General features: G+C 44.9%; 1 protein-coding gene across 4 annotated transcripts in view; it reads right to left on the reverse strand.

Annotated features, from left to right (window-relative positions):
* Nucleotides 1–5,054: 5,054 nt before the first annotated feature.
* ctnnbip1 (catenin, beta interacting protein 1) overlaps nt 5,055–21,055 on the reverse strand; it is a 103,551-nt gene continuing 87,550 nt past the window's right edge. For all 4 annotated transcript variants that reach the window (XM_078238724.1, XM_078238725.1, XM_078238726.1 and 1 more), the window contains exon 4: nt 5,055–13,926. In XM_078238724.1, coding sequence (XP_078094850.1) covers nt 13,868–13,926 — 59 coding nt within the window. In that variant the 3' untranslated portion in view covers nt 5,055–13,867. The remainder of the gene's footprint in view (nt 13,927–21,055) is intronic.

Below are 21,055 nucleotides of genomic sequence, written 5' to 3' on the forward strand. Positions count from 1 at the left end.
TGAGAGGAGATTTGATAAGAAGCATTGAAAATCATGAGGGGTCGGGACAGGATAGATAGGGAAAAACTCTTCATACAGATGGAAGGATGGAGAATGAGAGGGCAAAGGGGGCGGAACGGTGGCACAATGGTTAGCACTGCTGCCTCACAGCACCAGGGACCCAGGTTTAATTCCAGCCTTGGGCCACTGTCTGTGTGGACTTCATGATGTGGCGATGCCGGCGTTGGATCTCCACATCATGACTACCATCGACACCGCAAACTGCCGGCTCCAAGTGGAGAGGATCTCCAAGAAGATGAAGGGGCAGCGTTCCGAAAGCTAGTGGCTTTTGCTCCCAAATAAACCTGTTGGACTTTAACCTGGTATTGTGAGACTTCTTAGTGTGGAGTTTGCACATTCCCCCGTGTCTGCGTGGGTTTCCTCTGGGTGCTCCAGTTTCCTCCCACACTCCAAAAATGTGCGAGTTAGGTGGATTGGCCATGATAAATTGTCCCTAGTGTCAGGGGGATTAGCAGGGTAAATGCATGGGGCTGCGGGGATAGGACCTGGGTGGGATTGTGGTCGTTACAGCCTGGATGGGCCGAATGGTCTCTTTCTATACTGTAAGGATTCTATGAGATTCTATTCTATGAAAGATTTCAGGTTCATTGGTGAAAGAAATGGGGACATGAGGAAAACATTGTTCAGACAGCGAGTGGTTAAGATCTGGAATACACTCCCTGAGTGTGTGGTGAAGGCAGGTTCAATTGAAGTATCCAAGAAAATGAGATTATCTGAAAAAGAAGAGTGTGCAGGTTACAGGGAAAAGGTGAATTGCTCCTTTGAAGAGCTGGCGCAGTCACGATTGGCTGAATGGCCTCCTTCTGTGATGTAACAATTCTGTGAAATTATAGACATCACTGAGCAATTCATACCCACCTCTTCTTCTTTGAAGGAATTTATTAGATTCAGTTCTGAGACATTGGTTATCATTCCCACCATGGCAGCTGGTGGAATTTGAATTCAATAAAAGATATCTGGAATTAAGAATCTACTGATGACCATGAAACCATTGTCGATTGCCAGAAAAACCCATCTGGTTCACTAATGTCCTTTAGGGAAGGAAATCTGTCGTCCTTACCTGGTCTGGCCCACATGTGACTCCAGAGCCACAGCAACGTGGTTGACTCTCACCTGCCCTCTGAAATGGCCGAGCAAAGCCACTCAGTTCAAGGGCAACTAGGGATGGGCAATAAATGCTGGTCCAGCCAGCGATGCCCACATCCCACAAATGAATAAACAAAACCTCATGACTGAAAGTGCAGCAACCGCCCCTGATAAAAACGCAGTGATTTCTCTGACAGAGACAAGTGGAGGATTACAAATAATTAACTCCTGTCACTTACTACCTGCAGTCTGCAACCACGATTGTTGGGTGAATTGACCAATCATTTCCATTCTGGCTGGGAATTCTAGTATCACTATACACAGCCTCTGTATTTGGTTAACTTCGCACAGGTTGGAAATTGAAGCAGATGACGTATCCAGCCCAGGTTAGGAACTGAAAGAATCCTCTGCTTTGTCAGAGGCACTGGGGCTGAAAATGAGAACTTGAAGGGAAACTCCAGCCCTGCCCGGAATCATTCGCACTTCTCAAATTGCTTACTCAAAAGTGGCAAAACCTCATCTCACAATTCCACCCGGAGACCCTCCAATTGTCATTTGGACTTTTCAAATAACACCGTTACTTTCAGTTTTAAAATGCTGCTGTAATTGGTGCTCGGTTGAAAATCTGTGTCACCTGTTTGAGGATTGAATTGGTAGAGGATTGAAAAGCTACGTCTAATCCGGGGCGGCACGGCAGCACAGTGGTTAGCACTGCTGCCTCACAGTGCTAGGGACCCGGGTTCGATTCCCGGCTTGGGTCACTGTGCGGAGTCTGCACGTTCTCCCCGTGTCTGTGTGGGTTTCCTCCGGGTGCTCCGGTTTTCTCCCACAATTCGAAGGTGTGCGGGTTAGGTACATTGGCCATGCTAAATTGCCCCTTAGTGGCCTGGCATAGGTTAGAGGGATTAGTGGGGTAAATGTGTGAGGTTATAGGGATAAGGGTGGGATTGTTGTCAATGCGGACTCGATGGGCCAAACAGCCTCCTTCTGCACTGTAGGGTTTCTATGATTTCTTAATTTCTATCTAGTCTCAGCCCAGGACTTAGCCTCCTCCCTGTACTGTACCAATCTGCTATTAATTTTGGAGCAGTATTGATGAAGCGTGCTATGAAAGACTTGACAATCATTGACACAGATCTTGGGTTTAGTGGTCTAAGGCTGTTAAAAAAATCTATCTGTGTACTCAGAAAGAATGCCTATGGCACTGATTGTAAATTCTAAATATGCAAAATTGTGTTACAAATCAGGTTTCTCCAAAATTAGAAACATAGAAACTAGAAGCAGGAGGAGGCCATTCGGCCCTTCGAGCCTGCTCCGCCATTCATCTTGATCATCAAATTCAATATCCTGATCCCCGCTTCCCCCATATCCCTTGGTTCCTTTAGCCCCAAAGAGCTATATCTAATTTTTTTCTTGAAATCACACAATGTTTTGGCCTCAACTACATTCTGTGGTGGTGAATTCCACACATTCACCACCCTCTGGATGGGGCGGCACGGTAGCAGTGGTTAGCACTGCTGCTTCACAGCTCCAGGGACCTGGGTTTCGATTCCCGGCTTGGGTCACTGTCTGTGTGGAGTTTGCACATTCTCCTCGTATCTGCGTGGGTTTCCTCCGGGTGCTCCGGTTTCCTCCCACAGTCCAAAGATGTGCGGGTTAGGTTGATTAGCCATGCTAAAATTGCCCTTAGTGTCCTGGGATGCGTAGGTTAGAGGGATTAGTTGGTAAATATGTAGGGATATGGGTGTAGGGCCTGGGTGGGGTTGTGGTCGGTGCAGACTCGATGGGCTGAATGGCCTCTTTCTGTGCTGTAGTGTTTCTAAGATTTCTAAGAAATTCCTCCTCACCTCAGTTCCAAAAGATTTACCCCTTATCCTCAAACTATGACCCCTAGTTCTGGACTCCCCCACCATTGGGAACATACTAAAATTAAACTGCAAGATTGCAACATTTTAATTCCATTGCCTCGAAGTTGGGGGAGAGAAAATCAGTTCACTTTTCACATCCTGATTGTTATCTGGTGACTCCTGCTGAAAGAGGCAAGCGTAAGGACATGTCATCCACAGGGTCTCTCTATCTAGATTCACTGATGAAGGATAGCAGGAGGCTGATTAGTTCAGAAGTGAAAACTGGCAAAAGCAAACATTTCCGCTTTCTAGCCAAAAAGCATTTCCAAGGAGTGAAGTGCTACGTTGGGAGAATGTTTTACAGGGACTTCCTTCTTTTCTCATTCCTAGTACGGAAGTCACAGATCAAGACTCATCATTTGGGGAAATCCCAAATATCTATTTTAGCGCGACCCATTTTGCGAAATGCTATGCCTGCGCCTTTTGAAATGTTTCTCTAGTTGCTGTATCTTACATCAGTGCCATCAAACCTTGCAGTAACCTCAATTTGGGAGAAGTTGAATCATTTGGGAGCAACCTGATTTGTAATACTATTTTGCATATTTAGAATTTACAAATCAGTGCCATAGACATCCTGAGTACACAGGTAGGTTTTTTTGATTTTGATTTGGTTTATTATCACATGTATTGGTATACAGTGAAAAGTATTGTTTCTTGCGCCCTATACAGACAAAGCATACCGTTCATAGAGAAGGAAACGAGAGAGTGCAGAATGTAGTGTTAGTCATAGCTAGGGTGTAGAGAAAGATCAACTTAATGCGAGGTAGGTCCATTCAAAAGTCTGATGGCAGCAGGAAAGAAGCTTTCTGGAGTCGGTTGGTACATTATCTCAGACTTTTGCACCTTTTTCCCCGCCGGAAGAAGGTGGAAGAGAGTATGTCTGGTGTGTGTGGGGTTCTTAATTATGCTGGCTGCTTTGCCAAGGCAGCGGGAAGTGTGGATAGTCAATAGATGGGAGGCTGGTTTGCGTGATGGATTGGGCTACATTCATGACCTTTTGTAGTTCCTTGCGGTCTTGGGTAGAGCAGGAACCATATCAAGTTGTGAAACAACCAGAAAGAATGCTTTCTATGGTGCATCTGTAAAGGTTGGTGAGAGTCGTAGCTGACATGTCAAACTTCCTTAGACTTCCGAGAAAGTAGAGACGTTGGTGGACTTTCTTAACTATAGTGTTGGCATTGTTGAGGGGGCGGGTGGAGGAGGAGAGAGCAGGGCAGGTTGTTGGTGATCTGGATGCCTAAAAACTTGAAGCTTTCAACCATTTCTACTTCGTCCCCGTTGATGTAGACAGGGGCATGTTCTCCACTATGCTTCCTGAAGTCGATGACAATCTCCTTTGTTTTGTTGACATTGAGGGAGAGATTATTGTTTTAACTACGTTAGACCACTAAACCCAAGATCTGTGTCAATGATTGTCAGGTCTTTCATAGCACGCTTCATCAATATTGCTCCAAAATTAGTCTGCTCCTCCCAGAACTTGCAGTTACCACAATTGTATTTCAGTACTTTGGCCAGCTAGGTTACCTGCCGAATATTGGGCACCAGCTTTCACAAGAGAGCTTATATCACTCGGTTTAACTCCTGAGGCATTGGAAATGGGGAGTCAAGGGCAAGTGTATCGGTTCTTGATTCGAAGGATAATTGGATCAGGGTACATGGATATAATTCAGTCCGCATTTTAAAATCACACTTTGTGTTTCCATTTTAAACGATAACTTCCCATGTCCATTGTTATAATGGAAACCAAGTAAACTTACATTGTAATTTCTCACCTAGCACTGGCTGCAGGAGGACAGTACAATGAAACATGTTTATATGATTAGTTTCCATTTCTAGCACAAATGTGGACATTGAAATTTCTAAAGTGTAAATGTAAGATTTGCATTCTAAGGATTGTTTATGTTTCAAAGTTTGATGTGAAAGTGATTGAAGCAAGGAGTCCATTTAAGTTTCATTCTTGCTTCATAGGTCTTGGTTCAATGATGCGAGATTTTAAAAGAATCAAAAGTTTAAAGTAAAGTTTATTTATTAGTCACAAGTAAGCTTACATTAACACTGCAAAAATCCCCTAGTTGCCACACTGCGGCACCTGTTCGGGTACACGGAGGGAGAATTTAGCATGGCCAATGCACCTAACCAGCACATCTTTGGACTGTGGAAGGAAACCGGAGAACCGGAGGAAAGCCACGCAGATGCTGGGAGAACGTGCAGAGTCCAGACAGACAGTGACCCAAGCCGGGAATTGGACCCAGCGCTGTGAGGCAGCAGTGCGAACAACTGTGCCACCCCTATGATCAAAATCATTCAAGAGAAAAAATACCATAAGCCATCTTTCTTAGGATAAGATATTCCAGTCAATCTCAATATAATGTGTAGTTATATGGCATTTTTAATGTGATGAAACACCCAAAGGCATTTCACAGGAGCATTATATGGGTGGCACAGTAGTTAACACTGCTGCTTCACAGTGCCAGGGATCCAGGTTTGATTCTAGCCTTGGGTCACTGTCTGTGTGGAGCTTGCATGTTCCCCCCGTGTCTGTGTGGGTTTCCTCCGGGTGCTCTGGTTTCCTCCCACGCTCCAAAGATGTACGGGTTCAGTTGATCGCCCGTGCAAAATTGCCCCTTAGTGTTAGGTTGTCTAGCTAGGGTAAATACTTGGGATTAAGGGGATAAGGCCTAGGTAGGATTGATGTTGGTGCAGGCTTGATGGGCTGAATGGCCTCTGACTGCACTGTAGGGATTCTACGCTTCTAAAACAAAATTTGACATTGAGAGACAGATATTAGGATGGGTGACCAAAAGCTTGGATAAAATGGTGGTTGCAAGGCAGCATCTTAAAGGAAGAAAGAGAGGCAGAGAGATTTAGGGAGGGAATTCCAGAGTTTAGGGCACTGGCAGCTGAAGGCACGACTACCAAGGGTAGAGTGATTAAAATTGAGTATGTTCATGGAGTACATAGTTAGGTTGGTGCAGCTATTTCAGTCCAAAGATATGAGGGTTAGGTGGATTGGCCATGCTAAATTGCCCCTTAGTGTCAGGGGGACTAACTAGGGTAAGTGCATGGGGTTATGGGGATAGGGCCTGGGTGGGATTGTGGTCGGTGCAGACTCGATGGGCCAAATGGCCTCCTTTTGCACTGTAGGATTCTATTTCAGCAGGGCTGGAGGAGATTATAGAGCTGGGGGGGTCGGGGCGGGGGGTCAAGGCCATGAAGGGACTTGAAAACGAGGAAGAGAATTTAAAAATTGAAGCATCGCTTAACTGACAGCCAATGAGCAAAGCAGTGATGGGTGAAAAGAACTTGGTGCGAGTTAGGACACAGGCTGAATTTTAGATGAGTTCAAGTTTACGGGGGGTAGAATGTGGGAGACTCATACGGAATAGTCAAGTCTTGAGGCAACAAAAGCATAGATAAGGGGTTTCCTGGCAGCTGAGATGAGGCAGGGATGAAGTTGGATGATGTTATGAAGATAGAAATAAGAAAAAAAACTTAGCGACAGCGCCAGTTGTGGACATACAAGTGAAGGTGTTTAAACTGGAACACTCAGAGATCTGGGAGATGCATATTTGACAAATCTTAACTTTATTTGTATTATAAAAATGACAAATAAGGGTCAACAGGTCATAGGACAACAGTGATTTTTTAAATTAACCCTCTACTCTCCATCTCCGACACAGCTCTCCCCCACCCCCCCAAACACACACAAAATTACAATGTACTTCAATAAAAACATTTTAGTTTTCCTTTGGAGTTACATTATCAGAAGATGCAACAACTGAACAGAAATAGTAAGATTCAAATATGCAAGTGAAGGGGGACAAGTCTCATTATGTCTGGAATACACCAGTCTCATTTCCTTACAGTAACATTGGAGTCTAGCAGCTCTGGTTCCCAGCCATTGCAGTGCAGAGGTCCTTGGGCATGGATGGCTGTGGCCTGTTCCAATGGGTTACTGAAGAGTGCAGTTTATAGGCAATTGCCTCAGAGTACAAACACAACTACATCTACAATTAATATTTAACTCAACTGCAGGGTGGAGCAGGTGGGGGTACGAGGCCAATAACTCCATCCTTGGTTCAAATCAAAACCTGGTGCTGTGAGACTTCTTACTGTGCAAATCCAACCAGACAGGACAGAAAAGGGGGCACACAGTGAGGTATAATTTCTTGTAAGCAAGTGCAAGTACAAAGTGAGGGAAACATAATTGGAAAGCAAAACCCAAGATCGTCTCACTCTTTCCTTTTGTTAAAAATAACTGAAATCAGCTTGATTAATTCCAAAGGTCGGATCTAAATTATTTTACACAACTAAGAAAAGGTTTTATGAACGTAATTCTCACAGAGCGCGAAGAATTTGCCCCATCGTTACTTTGAATAACACTTAATTTCACCTTCCGTGGGATCATTTGACAAAATCTCTTCCTGACTATCGCCCTCCTTAAAGGTAAATAAATAAAAGTCCAGTACACCGACCGATCCTCACTTCCACCTTATTCTTGCTTGATTCTTTCCAGCGGGTACTTCCACAGGAGGCATGGTGTTCCCCACAGTCCTTAATGTGTGAAACACCATGCGCCTATAACCTCTATATTTAACTTGCAATCCTGTTAATAACCAATTATATTTGTCACAACACAAACTGACATAGCAATTAAATAGTAATCGATTCCATATGCAACCACAGCTCTCAAGGAGAACGTTGAATCTTCTTTGATGCTTTGTACTTGTGTTCTCTAGTTCAAATGAAGTGATCTGCTTTTCTTCCTGTTACCCTGTCTTCCAGCAATTTAAAGACCCTGACAAGGACTCACACAAGAGACTGGCAGCACACACGGGGATATTGGGATGGCAAGTTATACAGCACAGTAACAACGGTGTGCAGACACAACACATGCCACAAGGTCATCAGTTTGCTGAAGTGTGTGGCACGCTGCCCTACTTTAGCAGGACTGGCTGTTCAAATCTCTCCATTTGCACCATGAGGAGATTCACTAGCCGGCAGGCAATCAGTAACCACAATATAAATAGCCGCCATGTCAGTGTAAATACCAGCCATCTACCAACTCCGACCCTCCAAATTAACTGGTGCAGTGCCCAATTTAATGCTATAACTAGGCTGAGCAGAAAAAAACAAGTTCAAATTGTATACAGACCAACCATACTGCCCAAGAGCAGAATTTAACAATTTTAATATAGCTTTATTCATGAATTAAGGATCACTGGTTAGACCACATTTAGATGTTTATCTGAAGGCTACAGGCCCAGCTTTGCAAAGGGGGCCTCAAACATATACAAGTATACTGGGTGGCACAGTGGTTAGCACTGCTGTCTCTCAACGCCAGGGACCCGGGTTCAATTCCGACCTCGGGTCACTGCCTGTGCGGAGTTTGCACGTTCTCCCTGTGTCTGCGTGGGTTTCCTCCCAGTTCAAAGATGTGCGGGTTAGGTGGATTGGCTACGTTCAATTGCCCCTCAGTGTCAGGGGATTAGCAGGCTAACGACATGGGGTTACGGAGAATGGGCCTGGGTGGAATGGTTGTCGGTACAGGCTCGATGGGCTGAATGGGATTCTATGATTCTAAGTAGAGGGCCTAACACATGCTATAGCCACATGCCCAAGACACCCTTCTGAGATACTGGATGGTTGCCCATTTTGTGCCTGAAATGTAGACACAGAGCCATTCAACCTCAAGACCATTGACATCTTGCGTAGCTCAGAGCTGGATATCACTGTTGGGGATTCGGGATATTGAAAATAGTATTACACTAAAACATTGAGAGAGAAATGATAGGACAGCTAGTAAATTAGAGGGCATTAGGTCTCATCTGTTAATATCTTAAAATGACCCTGTAACCATGTACTTAGATATACACCTAGTATTGTTACATCAAATGTGTCATGCACCAGCTTATTATTGCTGAGGGGAGTGGTAAGTTGCTGAATCTTCTGGTCTTACACTTATCTGGACAAATACAAGAATGCCAAATTTCAGATCATCACAATGATTTATACCACAGGAGGAAAGGGTGCTGATTGTTGGCAAGTCCACGCTGATTGGCTGAGGCATTTGAAATTTGGCATTCATGCATTTGTCCTGATGAGTGTAAGATGAAAATCAAAACACTGCATTTTTCAGCAATGTGCAAGTTCTGAACGACCCAGCAGCCATTAGCTTATTGCTAATTTTGCATAAAATCAAATGATCCTGATTGCGAGCACCCACCACTTCTGGAAAACAAGCTTGTGGAGACACTGAGCCAACTCCAGAGTTGGGGGTGGAAGCACATGGGCGTTACAAGTGGTGCTACCAGTTGGCATGCCAGTTGCCCCCAGCTCCATTCTGTTCCTGGGCCATTCGCGCAGAGATGGGATGGGGGAAATGCAGCATGGCTACCCACATGCATGCAGTAGGTGGCTTATCAAGGTAACTGACAATTGCTCAAGGCCAAGTAAAGGAGGCAGACTGGAATTGTCCAGCTGGCTTCCAGGTTCCAAAGGTGCCAGGGGTCAGTTTAACTGCCTGGAGCCAGCCTTCCAATAACAGAGACCAGGGGTACAAGGCTTCAGGCAGGTCTAGAGCCTGCCTGGATGCAGGGGCAGTGGGGGTCTCCCTAATGCAATGTCCTGCACACCCCCAGTCGTGGCCTGGCAGCAAAAGCCATGTTTTATTTTAGAAAGTGAGAGCAAGAATGGCTCCATTTGGAAGCACCCTCTCCCTTACTTACCTGCCCTGTAGCCTGTTGCCAATCAGGAATGCCTCCCATTGTCTGGCATTGGACAAGAACCTGCCCTCTGCCATTAATTGGCTGCCCTGGGGGGAAATCACTAATTCCCACACAGGGTGGCCTTCTGACCCCACTTCAGCCTGCTGACAGGATTCAGAACCCAGTAGCGTAAGATCCAGTTGCTGGGGGAGGAATGAATTAGGGTGGCACGGTGGTTGGCACTGCTGCCTCACAGGGCCAGGGACCCGGGTTCGATTCCCGGCTTCGGTCAAGGTCTGTGCAGAGTCTGCGCGTTCTCCCCGTGTTTGCACGAGTTTCCTCCGGTTCCCTCCCACAGTCCAAAGGTGTGCGGATTTGGTGGATTGGCCATGCTGAATTGCCCCTTAGTGTCAGGGGGACTAGCTAGGGTAAATGCATCGGGTTATGAATAGGGCTCGAGTGGGTTTATGGTTGGTGCAGACTCAATGAGCCAAATGGCCTCCTTCTGCACTGTAGGATTCTATGATTCTGTAGACTAAGCTGCCAGAGACTACTGCAACCTATAGTCAGGAAGAATGGCTAGTTGGGGAGTTACTGTAGGGCACGAGGTTGCAGGCACTTGATGAACTGTAGTTCCATGTGGGTCACTGACATTCGGAGAAGTTGGGTAAAAAAACAATAGAGGCGCTAATCTACCAGAAAGTCGCTGCTGCCTGACTGAACGTTTACAGAGATACAATGAAGACTGTGTTAAATTGCTTACTTTCACAGCCGAATGTATTGTTCTGTCTGAACCCATGGACAGCAGTTTCAGCTTAAGATCACAACTCCATGCTAGCCAGTTACTTTCCACAGATCTCTAATATCTACACAATTGAATGCAAAGTTAAATGTACATCAGTCCCATTTCCCATACATAACAATGATATAACACTGAGCTAACGTTGCTTTGAACTTGCTATTTGATGGGCCTTGGAGAAAGGCTTGGATTTTTCGCCATGTGGAAAATGTGGCTTCTGTTTGACACAAGTTGTTGATTCACGATGCATGTGAATTCATGTGTACGGATATCGGATAACTTACATAGTCCCCTCACTGATGGGGGGAATACAAGGACACAAGAAATAGGAGCAGGAGTTGACCACATGGCTCGTTGCGCCTGCTCCAACATTCAATATGATCACAGCTGATCTTGGGCTTCAACTCTACTTTTCTGCCCACTCCCCATATCCCCCGAATCCAAGGGGGCAAAAATCTGTGTAGCCCAACCTGAAATACGTTGAAAAATGGAGCGCCTACAACCTTCTGGGGTAGGGAATTCTAAAGATTCACAATCCTTTGGCTGAAGCAATTGCTCCTTATCTTAGTCCTAAATAATCGCCCCCCCCCCCCCCTTATCCTGAGATGGTTCCCCATGTTTCAGACTCCACGACCGGTGGGAGTAGTCGAGTCCTGAGCCTCTGGCAATGTTGGAAGCCTCTGGAAAGTGAGTAAGAGCAGCTTGAAAAGACCTGTCCTCTGATACAGCCTTGTTGAGCGAAGAAGTGGGCGACACAGTGGTTAGCACTGCTGCCTCAGAGCACCAGGGAGCCAGGTTCAATTCCCAGCTTGGGTTACTGTCCGTGTGGAGTTTGCACGTTCTCCCCGTGTCTATGTGGGTTTCCTCCAGGTGCTCCGGTTTCCTCCCAAAGATGTGCGGATTAGATGGATTGGCCATGCTAGATTGCCTCTTTGTGTCAGAGGGATTAGCAGGGTAAATACGTGGGGTTATGGGGATTGGGCATGGGTGAGGTTGTTGTTGGTGCAGGCTCGATGGGCCAAATGGGCTTCGTCAGCATTGTAGGGATTATATGATTCTATAAAGTGGAACTATTCTATTCCACAGTGGGACAGCAGAAACCAAGGACTCATTGTGCCGGGCATCAAAGGAAACACCCAATCTAATATCTATGCCACAGCTGAAATGCCTCTGCTGATTTTATTTTGTCTATAATGGCGCTGCTTTGCAGGTTTGTTTTTCCGACAGACTGATTGAACAAAGGAGCGATTGCAAAAAGGACCAAACCAAATACAAACAGTTCAGTCATGAAGGAGAAAACGAAAACGCTTTGAACATGGCGAGGTTTCAACGTATTTCCCAAGAAGAACAAACCAGAGGACCTTTGAACAAGGGGTCGCCTGGACTCGAAACGTCAGCTCTTTTCTCTCCTCACAGATGCTGCCAGACCTGCTGAGATTTTCCAGCACACTCTCTTTTGGTCAGAGGACCTCCCAACTTACTTAACCGTCAAAAAAGAGCAATCGTTAAACAGTACAATTTGATTTAGGTGTCAACTTAATCGCATCTCTAACTGAAATTAGGCAAAAAGGAGGGAGCAGGTGGGGGCTGAGGTGGACAAAAGATACATCATCTACTGTGCTGATCAGTAGATGCACAGAACATAGTCAGCCATATTATGAGTACTGGGTATGCCTCCCTCTGAATAAATCTGCCAGAGCTGCATCAGGATACAAGGCAAACCCAAGGTAATTCAAAGCTTCTCACAGCTTAGAAACGATGTATTTTACTGGAGTGATTTGCTTTCTATCAATGTAAATAGCTAGTTTGTTGAGGAACAGAATTCCTATTTTGTATTACTTTTGGGGAGAAGGATGTTACTCAATTTGAAAAACAAGCTTGGGCAGCCTTATAGCAGAGAACAGTGTTCCTGAGTCAGACTGCTCTGATTACTAAGTTCTTTGTTTTATTTGTCAGAGAGGGGGAAAAAAAATCAATACATTTCCTTAACTGCAACTCAAGTCAAGGACAGTAGTGCGCTGAGTACAGAATCTGCCTCGGTTTAACCATTTTAGAAGCACGCAGCTTCATAAAATATCTGTCACAACAGTGTAGACGCTATACCAGGCACCCCTGCTTTCAAACCAGCTGTCATACCAAAACACACACAAACATGCAATATTCACTCCATTTAGTGAGAGTTCAGGATATGGAGTCTACAACTAGGACAGTCAAAACAGTGGACATTTTGGACAGTTTTTTTTTTGGTGGTACATACAATGTAAAATATGAATAATTAAAAAACTGCACCCAGCCTTTCACTGGGTGGATATCGAGTAGCTGGCATCCAGGCCTTGCAAATGTAGCTAATGAAATGGATGCCTGTGTCCTCCCACGGCTGGTGAAACCACATTAGGGATGGGTTACTCAGCAACTGCATCCACACCAGTAACTTAGCTGTTCCGATCATTAAAACCACATCACTCCCTGATGATCTGCTTCCCCACTTGCCCCTGTTACTTAATTCGGGTTTGTAAACTGTGCTGCCTTTTGTCCACTGGTTTTTTGCAGCGAGCGTTTTCTCTTAGTAAATCGTTAGCCTGCGTGATCCATTTTCCTTCAGAAATGGAAAGGGGAAGGGATCACTGGCACTGAAAAATAAAACGCACACAAGCCTTTTGAATACATTTTGGTCATTGGCTAAGATCTTGCTTAAAAGATTTTCCTGCAAGCAGCTTACTTGCTGATACCATGAAAACAGGGTAACTAAAACTAGCTCCGGCAGGACTTACAACTTAAATTAATTTAACATTTCAAATTGTCTGTGTGCTGCGCATGGCGCAGTTTCCAGTCTGTTATGGTTTATTAATCTGCTGTAAAGGACGTGCAATGTTAATCAGCTCTCCACAGAGTCCACTGGCACGAACTGGAAAATGCTGCATGAGCTTCTATAGTGGGAGTGGATAAGTGATGCTTCAGTGCACAGCATGAGGGGCACAGACCAGTTTTAACCGTAAGCCACCCAAGCTGCATTGGTGCTGCAGGCCAGGGGCAGTCTATATGTATCTTAAAAAAAAATAAAACAAAGCAAACAGATGGAAATAAAACACAGAGGGACAGTGGATCCTTTCTGCCAATCAAAAGAAAAGTCCTTTTTTTTTTCCTCTGGTGGGTCGACCGTCCTGATGAACAACACTGGTCATCACAGACACACAGCTGTGATGCTGCAGCGCATGAGAAGACAAGCAACTCAGGAACACCCTGGGATCTTCACACGCAACGTCCATAAACTTGCTGCCTGCCCCCAAACCATCGGTAACTATTCCTCTTCATTGCCGCCTGTCCTCTGTTTCTTGTCTGGAGAAAGCCATCACAACGTCCTCTGCACCTGCGGGGTTTACAAAAAAAACGACAATGTGTTAGCAAGTGACGGCGGAGATACTCAGCTGAAACTGTTCAGATGATTGCAGACTCTAACTTCAGCTGTTAACAGAACAGCAAGCGAGCAGTTTGATAATGAAAGAACTCGGTCTACACTGCTGACAATCACGAGTTTGAATCAATGGCACTTTAATCTGCTAGCCAGACACGGAGTGGGATTTGTGTAAGGCCAGGTCACCGCAAAGGCTACATTTTTATGCAACAGAAGAAAATGGCAAAATGTCCTAGAATTAAAATCAAGCCACAAGTTTTTTGTATTTCACAATAGCTGTTAATTGAAATCACAACAATGACCAAGGCTCAAGACAGACCAGTACAGGGTCTCTCCCTTACATAAAGCTCAGTTCCACTCAATTCAAAATCAATCTACCTTTAATACGCTTTCCGACCAATTAAAGAGTAAACTCACTGATTTGATTTGTCACATGTATTAACATACAGTGAAAAGTATTGTTTCTTGCGCGCTATACAGACAAAGCATACCGTTCATAGAGAAGGAAACGAGAGAGTGCAGAATGTAGTGTTAAAGTCATAATCGGGTGTAGAGAAAGATCAACTTAGTGCGAGGTAGGTCCATTCAAAAGTCTGATGGCAGCAGCAGGGAAATCAGAGCACTGTTAGAGAGTTTAAAAGAGCTAGAATGAAGTTTTGGAAGCATAAAGCGAGAGTGAAAGATAGAATTAGAAGGTATGCTGGGCACAGCTTGCAAGAAGGCGCCACAATCCTGCGCCATCTTGCCAATTTAGAATTCCAAACACCGTCTCTCCAGTGTGTCTCTGCAACAAATCAAGCAGGAAGCTCATCACCACTTTCTCAAAGACATTTAGAGATGGGCAAGAATTGCTGGCCTTCCCTGCAATGTGCACCCCCTGTGAATGAGCTAAAAACCCATATTGGTGGATGGCTCCAGCTCAGTTCCTTCAACTTTGCTGATGGGTAGTTTGGGGCCTACGACATGGTTGTGACAAAGCTGCTTGGATTGAGCTGTGTTTAATTTGGCTTGTCCCTCTACAGCCTCACTGTTCAGGTACTTCATACGAGTGGATGGGAAGAGGTCGACACAGGCCCACCTCCAGCTCAGCTGGCAATTGCAGCCACTTGCAAATCCCTGGCGTCTATACTCGAGGAGACAGTCGGCTTGTTAAAGCATAAAAAAGCAGCACATGACTTTCAAAGAAAAAAACTGGCACTTTGAAGTGTAACCAAGCTGCGCTGGATTGAGACACAGAACAAGCAGGGAAGAAAGTGAAGATAAGATTCATTCCAGTCGAATGACTCGGAGCAAAGTCACCTGTTTTAAATGGGAACAGATCAGAATTTCTGGTCAATTTGGACCATTTATAAACAAGAGATAAGATGGTGGAGTGAAAGATGTTTTTCTTCTGTTTGTATGCAGAGCACGAGCTTGCTGCCGCAACAGGTCAAATGTTTCAGTCGCTGATTGGAGAGATTCCACATTCACTAAGCTCTGGAATCATCCACAACTTCACGATTGGTCGCAGTTTTGTACGCAATGAACGAAGAGGCAGCCATTGCCATCAAGCCAATGACCAAACAATAAATGGGAATCAGGGGACGTGACAGCTTGGGCCAAAGCCCTGGATTGTAATTAGGTTAATTATTGCCAAAGTAATGGCCTCCACCCCATGACCTCATTTTCTTCGAGGTTTTATATATAAAGAGCTCTTTGTTTGGATTAAAATATTTTGCTATGCTTGTCCTGGCAGGGCCAGTCCCTGCATGGCTCAGTCATTACCCGAAGTGTGGCTTAAATCCCAGCCTCGGGTCACTGCCTGGCGTTCCCAGCAATGCGCACCCCGTGAAATTCCAGGTCACTGACTGTGTGGAAGTTGCACATTCTCCCTGTGTCTGCGTGGGTTTCCTCCGGGTGTTCCGGTTTCCTCCCACACGTCAAAGATGTGCGGGTTAGGTTGATTGGCCATGCTAAATTAACTCCAGTGGTCAGGGGGATTAGCAGGATAAATATGAGGGGTTACGGGAATAGGACCTGGGTGGGACTGTGGTCAGTGCAGACTTGATGGGCCGAATGGCCTCCTTCTGCACTGCAGGGATTCTAAATTCTACTGTATCTGAATGCTGCATTTTGAATCAGCGCCAAGTCATGGCGACTTTTACCTGTGGATGTGACCCAAGGGTTGGGAAATGGAAGATGGCAACTGTGGTTTAGTTGGAAGCACTTTTGCCTGTGAGTCAGAAGATTCTGGGTTCCATTCCAGAGGCTGGATTGCAAAAATGCAGACTGGCATTCCAGCGCAGTACGGAGGGAGTAATGTTTGGGACGCTGTCTCTCAACTGAGGCCCCATCTGCTTTCTCAGCTGGATGTAAAAGATCCCATGCCATCATCTCAAATACGATCAGGGTTGTTGTTTCCAATGTCCAGACAAATATTCATCCCTCAATAAATATTACCAAAACAGATTACATGGTCATCATCACATTGCTGTTTGCAGGACTTTGCTGCGTGCAAATTGGTTGCTGCACTTTTTATGACCATGACTACATTTCAAAAGGTACTTAATTAACTGGGACATTTTGAGCTTGCGAAAGGTGCTACAGAGATGCAAGTTTTCTTTTTTTTCTAGCTTCACAAAGGGCATTAATATGAAAAATAGCTAGGCTTCTTAAAGTTTATTTATTAGTGTCACAAATAGGCTTACATTAACACTGCAATGAAATTACTGTAAAAATCCCCTAGTCGCCACACTCTGGCGCCTGTTCGGGTACACTGAGGGAGAATTTAGCATGGCCAACGCACCCAATCAGCACGTCTTTCAGACTGTGGGAGAAAACTAGAGCACCCGGTGAAACCCACGCAGACACGGGGAGAACGTGCAGACAGTGAGCAAAGCCGGGAATTGAACCTGGGTCCCTGGCGCTGTGAGGCAGCAGTGCTAACCACTGGGCCACCATGTCGCCCCAGCAAATGTATCACCGGTGAGGATGGGAGTATGGGCAAGCTGACAGCAGACACTTTTATAACCAAATGCCAAAGCTGGTGATGAGTTTGGAGATTTAACAACTGTACCTAAATACTGGAACATTATGGGCCCTCAGATTATTTTGATGCTTCAAAAAGAAAATTAACACCTCATCCACCTGCAGTTGAGGCCAGAAAAATATACAATGGATAAGAGAATAAAAGCAATAACACGCTGCACATCTTCAGCAGTTATAGATGTAATTATTCCTCTTCAAAATAAAAAAAATGAACAGATGTGTCCGCTTTGATGAACTGCAACAGAAACTGCATATCTTTCCCTGAATACTAACTACTCTCTTTCTTGTCTCACACACTCACTGCTTCAGACACGTAGACAAACGCAGACTTTTCAAAGAAAAATAAGGTTTAATAATATACCTCAACATCAAAAAGAACTGCCAACGTAACAAAAATACAGACAAAAGGTGCAAAATGCAGAACTGAATAGCCTAACCCCCTCCCTTGGGTACCTGTTGCAGCCATAACAATGTACATCAAACCACCCTGGGCCATTTCCTATGGGCGAAACTGCCTTTTAATCCCATATATGCTGCAACAGAAAGACAGAATACAGCGATATACCAAACACGATGGTTTAATTTGTCACAAGCACAAACAGATTTTCTGACCTACACAGGTCACCTGCTTGGGAATTTTTGGAGTTGGCAAGTTCGGCCCTGTGAACATGGCTAAACCTGGGACAAAAACAGAAAATGCTGGAAAATCTCCCTTAAGGGTCGCCCAGATTCGAAATGTTGGCTCTATTCTCTCCCCGCAGATGCTGTCAGACCTGCTGAGATCTTCCAGCATCTGCAGTATTTTGCTTTCATGGTTGAACCCGCACTCAACAGCGAAGCAGTCAAAATGAAGTCTGTGGAATAGTCTCCCCGGGCACACATTCTCACAGGCGCGTCGACCAGCACCTAGGTCTTTGCCAGCACTGAGAACTGCACTCAACCAGCACTGGGAATCTGTCCCACCAGTTCTCCCTCTCGTTTCCATGTCCCCCACTGAGTGCCTCCCAACAACAGCTGTTAACTGAAGGCTGATGATGTAGCAGCCAACAACAGCAGCAACCTGCACATATATAGTGTCTTTAGCACATTGGTTAGCACTGCTGCCTCACAGCGCAGGGACCTGGGTTCGATTCCCGGCTCGGGTCACTGTCTGTGCGGAGTCTGCACGTTCTCCCCTTGTCTGCGTGGGTTTCCTCCGGGTGCTCCGGTTTCCTCCCACAGTCCGAAAGACGTGCCGGTTAGGTGCATTGGCCATGCTAAATTCTCCCTCAGTGTACCCGAACAGGCACCAGTGTGGCGACTAGAGGATTTTCACAGTAACTTCATTGCAGTGTTAATGTAAGCCTACTTGTGACACTAAATAAACAAACTTTTAAAATGTCCCAAGGTGCTTAGTCAGTGCCAAAGACTTTATCCTACCTTCTCATGGAATGCTGGAGTTGGACTCCGAATCATGCAGTTTGATGTTTTCTTAAGATTATTTTTCTTTTGGACTTGTGATGCAGCCGACACAAAGTTCTGACGCTCTCTCTGGTCTTTATCTTAACGTTCTAGCACTTGAAGCTTATCAGAATCCTCTTTTATGACTATTTGCTGTGTGCAGCAAAGGGTGCAGGCACACAGTGAGGCATCAATTAGAATGAGAAGATGAGATGATAAATGATAAACCAGCGGTAAATAGGAGATCATTACGAGGAGCTCCAGCAGATAGGTGCAATTTAAAATGCCCCACAGAAGATAGTGAAATGTAATTAGCTCAGTAGTTTCACTCCATGTCTGAAGTAATCCTTGCGTGCGCTAATGCATAGAAGTGTGCAAGTACATAATTATTTTTAATTACTTTTATGTTCTAGGTGGTAAGAGATAAGAACAGCCAAACATGAGCTGGCAAGATGAGAAATTGCAATAAAAGTAAAATAAATTTACGCAACAAAATCTGCCGCATTATCCTGCCTAATCCAAACATAGAAATCTTTAAAAGGATAGAATGATTATATGAGGGGGACCTGTTTCATAAGCTAGGCTTGCATTACCTTGAGTACAAAAGATTAAAGGATGATCTCACTGAGATGTTTGAAATAAATTGAGGGGGTAGATAGAAAAAAACGCTTTCCTCAGGGGAGGGATATCAGGAAGCACATCTTCACACAAAGGGTAGCGGAAATCTGGAACGCTTCCCTCAAGAGTTGCTGAGGCTAAGTCCAAAGAAATCCTCAAGTGCGATTGATCAGATTTTTGTTAGACAAGGGTATTAAGGGGGTCCTCGTGCATAAATCACAAACAGCTAGCATGCAAGTTCAGCAGGCAAATGGAAAGGCAAATGGAATGTTGGTCTTTATTTCAAAGGGAATTGAGTATAAAAATAGGCAAGTCTTGGTAAAACCACACAAGGCACTAGTTAGATCACACCTGGAATACTATGAACAGTTCTGGTCCCCTTATCTATGGAAAAATATTAGAGGTAGTCCAGAGAAGGTTCACTAGGTTTATCTTGGGTGTGGAGAGCTTTTCTTATGAGGAGAGGTTGAGTAGGTTGGAACTGTGCTCATTGGAGTGTAGAAGAATGACAGGTGACCTTATTGAGACATACATGATTCTCAGGGGGCTTGACAGGTTCGGAAAGGTTGTTTCCCCTTGTGGGAGAGTCTAGGACCAGAGGGCATAATCTCAGAGTAAGGGGATCACCCATTGAAGACGAGATGAGGGGGAATTTCTTCTCTCAGAGGAAAGTGAATCTGTGGAATTCTTTACCGCAGAGGGCTGTGGAGGATGAGTCATTAAGTATGTTCAAGGCTGAGATAGACAGATTTTTAATTGGCAATGAAATCAAGGGTCATGGAGATAAGTGGGAAAGTGGCGTTGAAGATATCAGATTCGTCATGATTTTATTGAATGGCAGAGCAGACTTGATGGGCTGAAAGGCCAACTTCTGTTCCTCCATCTGATGGTTAAGAAATCATGTGGGCAGCTGGAGTTTAAATACAGACCAGCCATTAAAAGGCAGAGCAGGCTTGAGGAACTGCAAGGCCTAATCCTGTTCTGAAATGCAGAATGCCTGTCTTGCAGCACTCAAAAGTTGCCGTCAAACTATTCTCACTGATGTCTGCCTACTTGCCCCCAGGTTATAAGATCGAGCTGCCGTAGAGAAGGTGGTTACTTCAATTTAGATCTCTTTTTCAAAAGAGTTTTCAAAAGGAAGCCTGTCACTATTTCCATTCTAGTTTTACAACATCATAATGTGCAGAAGGCTTTTATTTCAAACTAAAGCCTGACAGCCCCACTTTACCATTAGACCTCCCCAATGCAGACTGAATCACGCTCAATTGGAGCAGTATTTTTTTTCCTGTTCAAGTTTAAATTCCTAAAACTCCAGACCTTCCAACTTAGTTAAAACTGATTAGAATGGTTAGAAATCATAGAAATGTGGAGCACAGTCAGGCGTTTGGCCATCATATCCACACCAGCCAACAAAGAGCCGAGCCCCACTTTACAGGCGTCCAATTTTAGGCAAGTGCATTTTAAAAATTCTTTCATGGGATGTGGGTGTTGCTAGCAAGGCCAGTCTGATTGCCCTTGAACTAAATGGTATGCTGGGCCATTTTCGAGGGCAATTAAAAGTCCATCACATTGCTGTGAGTCGCACATAGGCCAGACCAGCAATGATGGCAGATTTCCTTCCCAGAAGGACATTAGTTTTCCTAAAGGACATGTATTTTTTTTTAAACAACAATTAGTGATAGTTACACAGTCACCATTACTGAGGCTGGCTTTTAATTCCAGATTTATTAATTATATTTAACTCCCACCAGCTGCCATGCTGGGATTTGAACCCGTGCCCGCAGAGCATGGTGGCACAGTGGTTAGCACGGCTGTCTCATAGCGCCAGGGACCCAGGTTCAATTCCGGCCTTGGGTGACTGTGTGGAGTTTGCACTTCTCCCCGTGTCTGCGTGGGTTTCCTCTGGGTGCTCAGTCCAAAGATGGGCAGGTTAGGCGGATTGGCCATACTAAATTGCCTTGGTGTCCTAAAGTTAGATGTGTTAGCCATGGTAAATGTG

This window comes from Mustelus asterias, chromosome 22 (assembly GCF_964213995.1).
Source record: "Mustelus asterias chromosome 22, sMusAst1.hap1.1, whole genome shotgun sequence".
Classification (NCBI taxonomy): domain Eukaryota; kingdom Metazoa; phylum Chordata; class Chondrichthyes; order Carcharhiniformes; family Triakidae; genus Mustelus; species Mustelus asterias.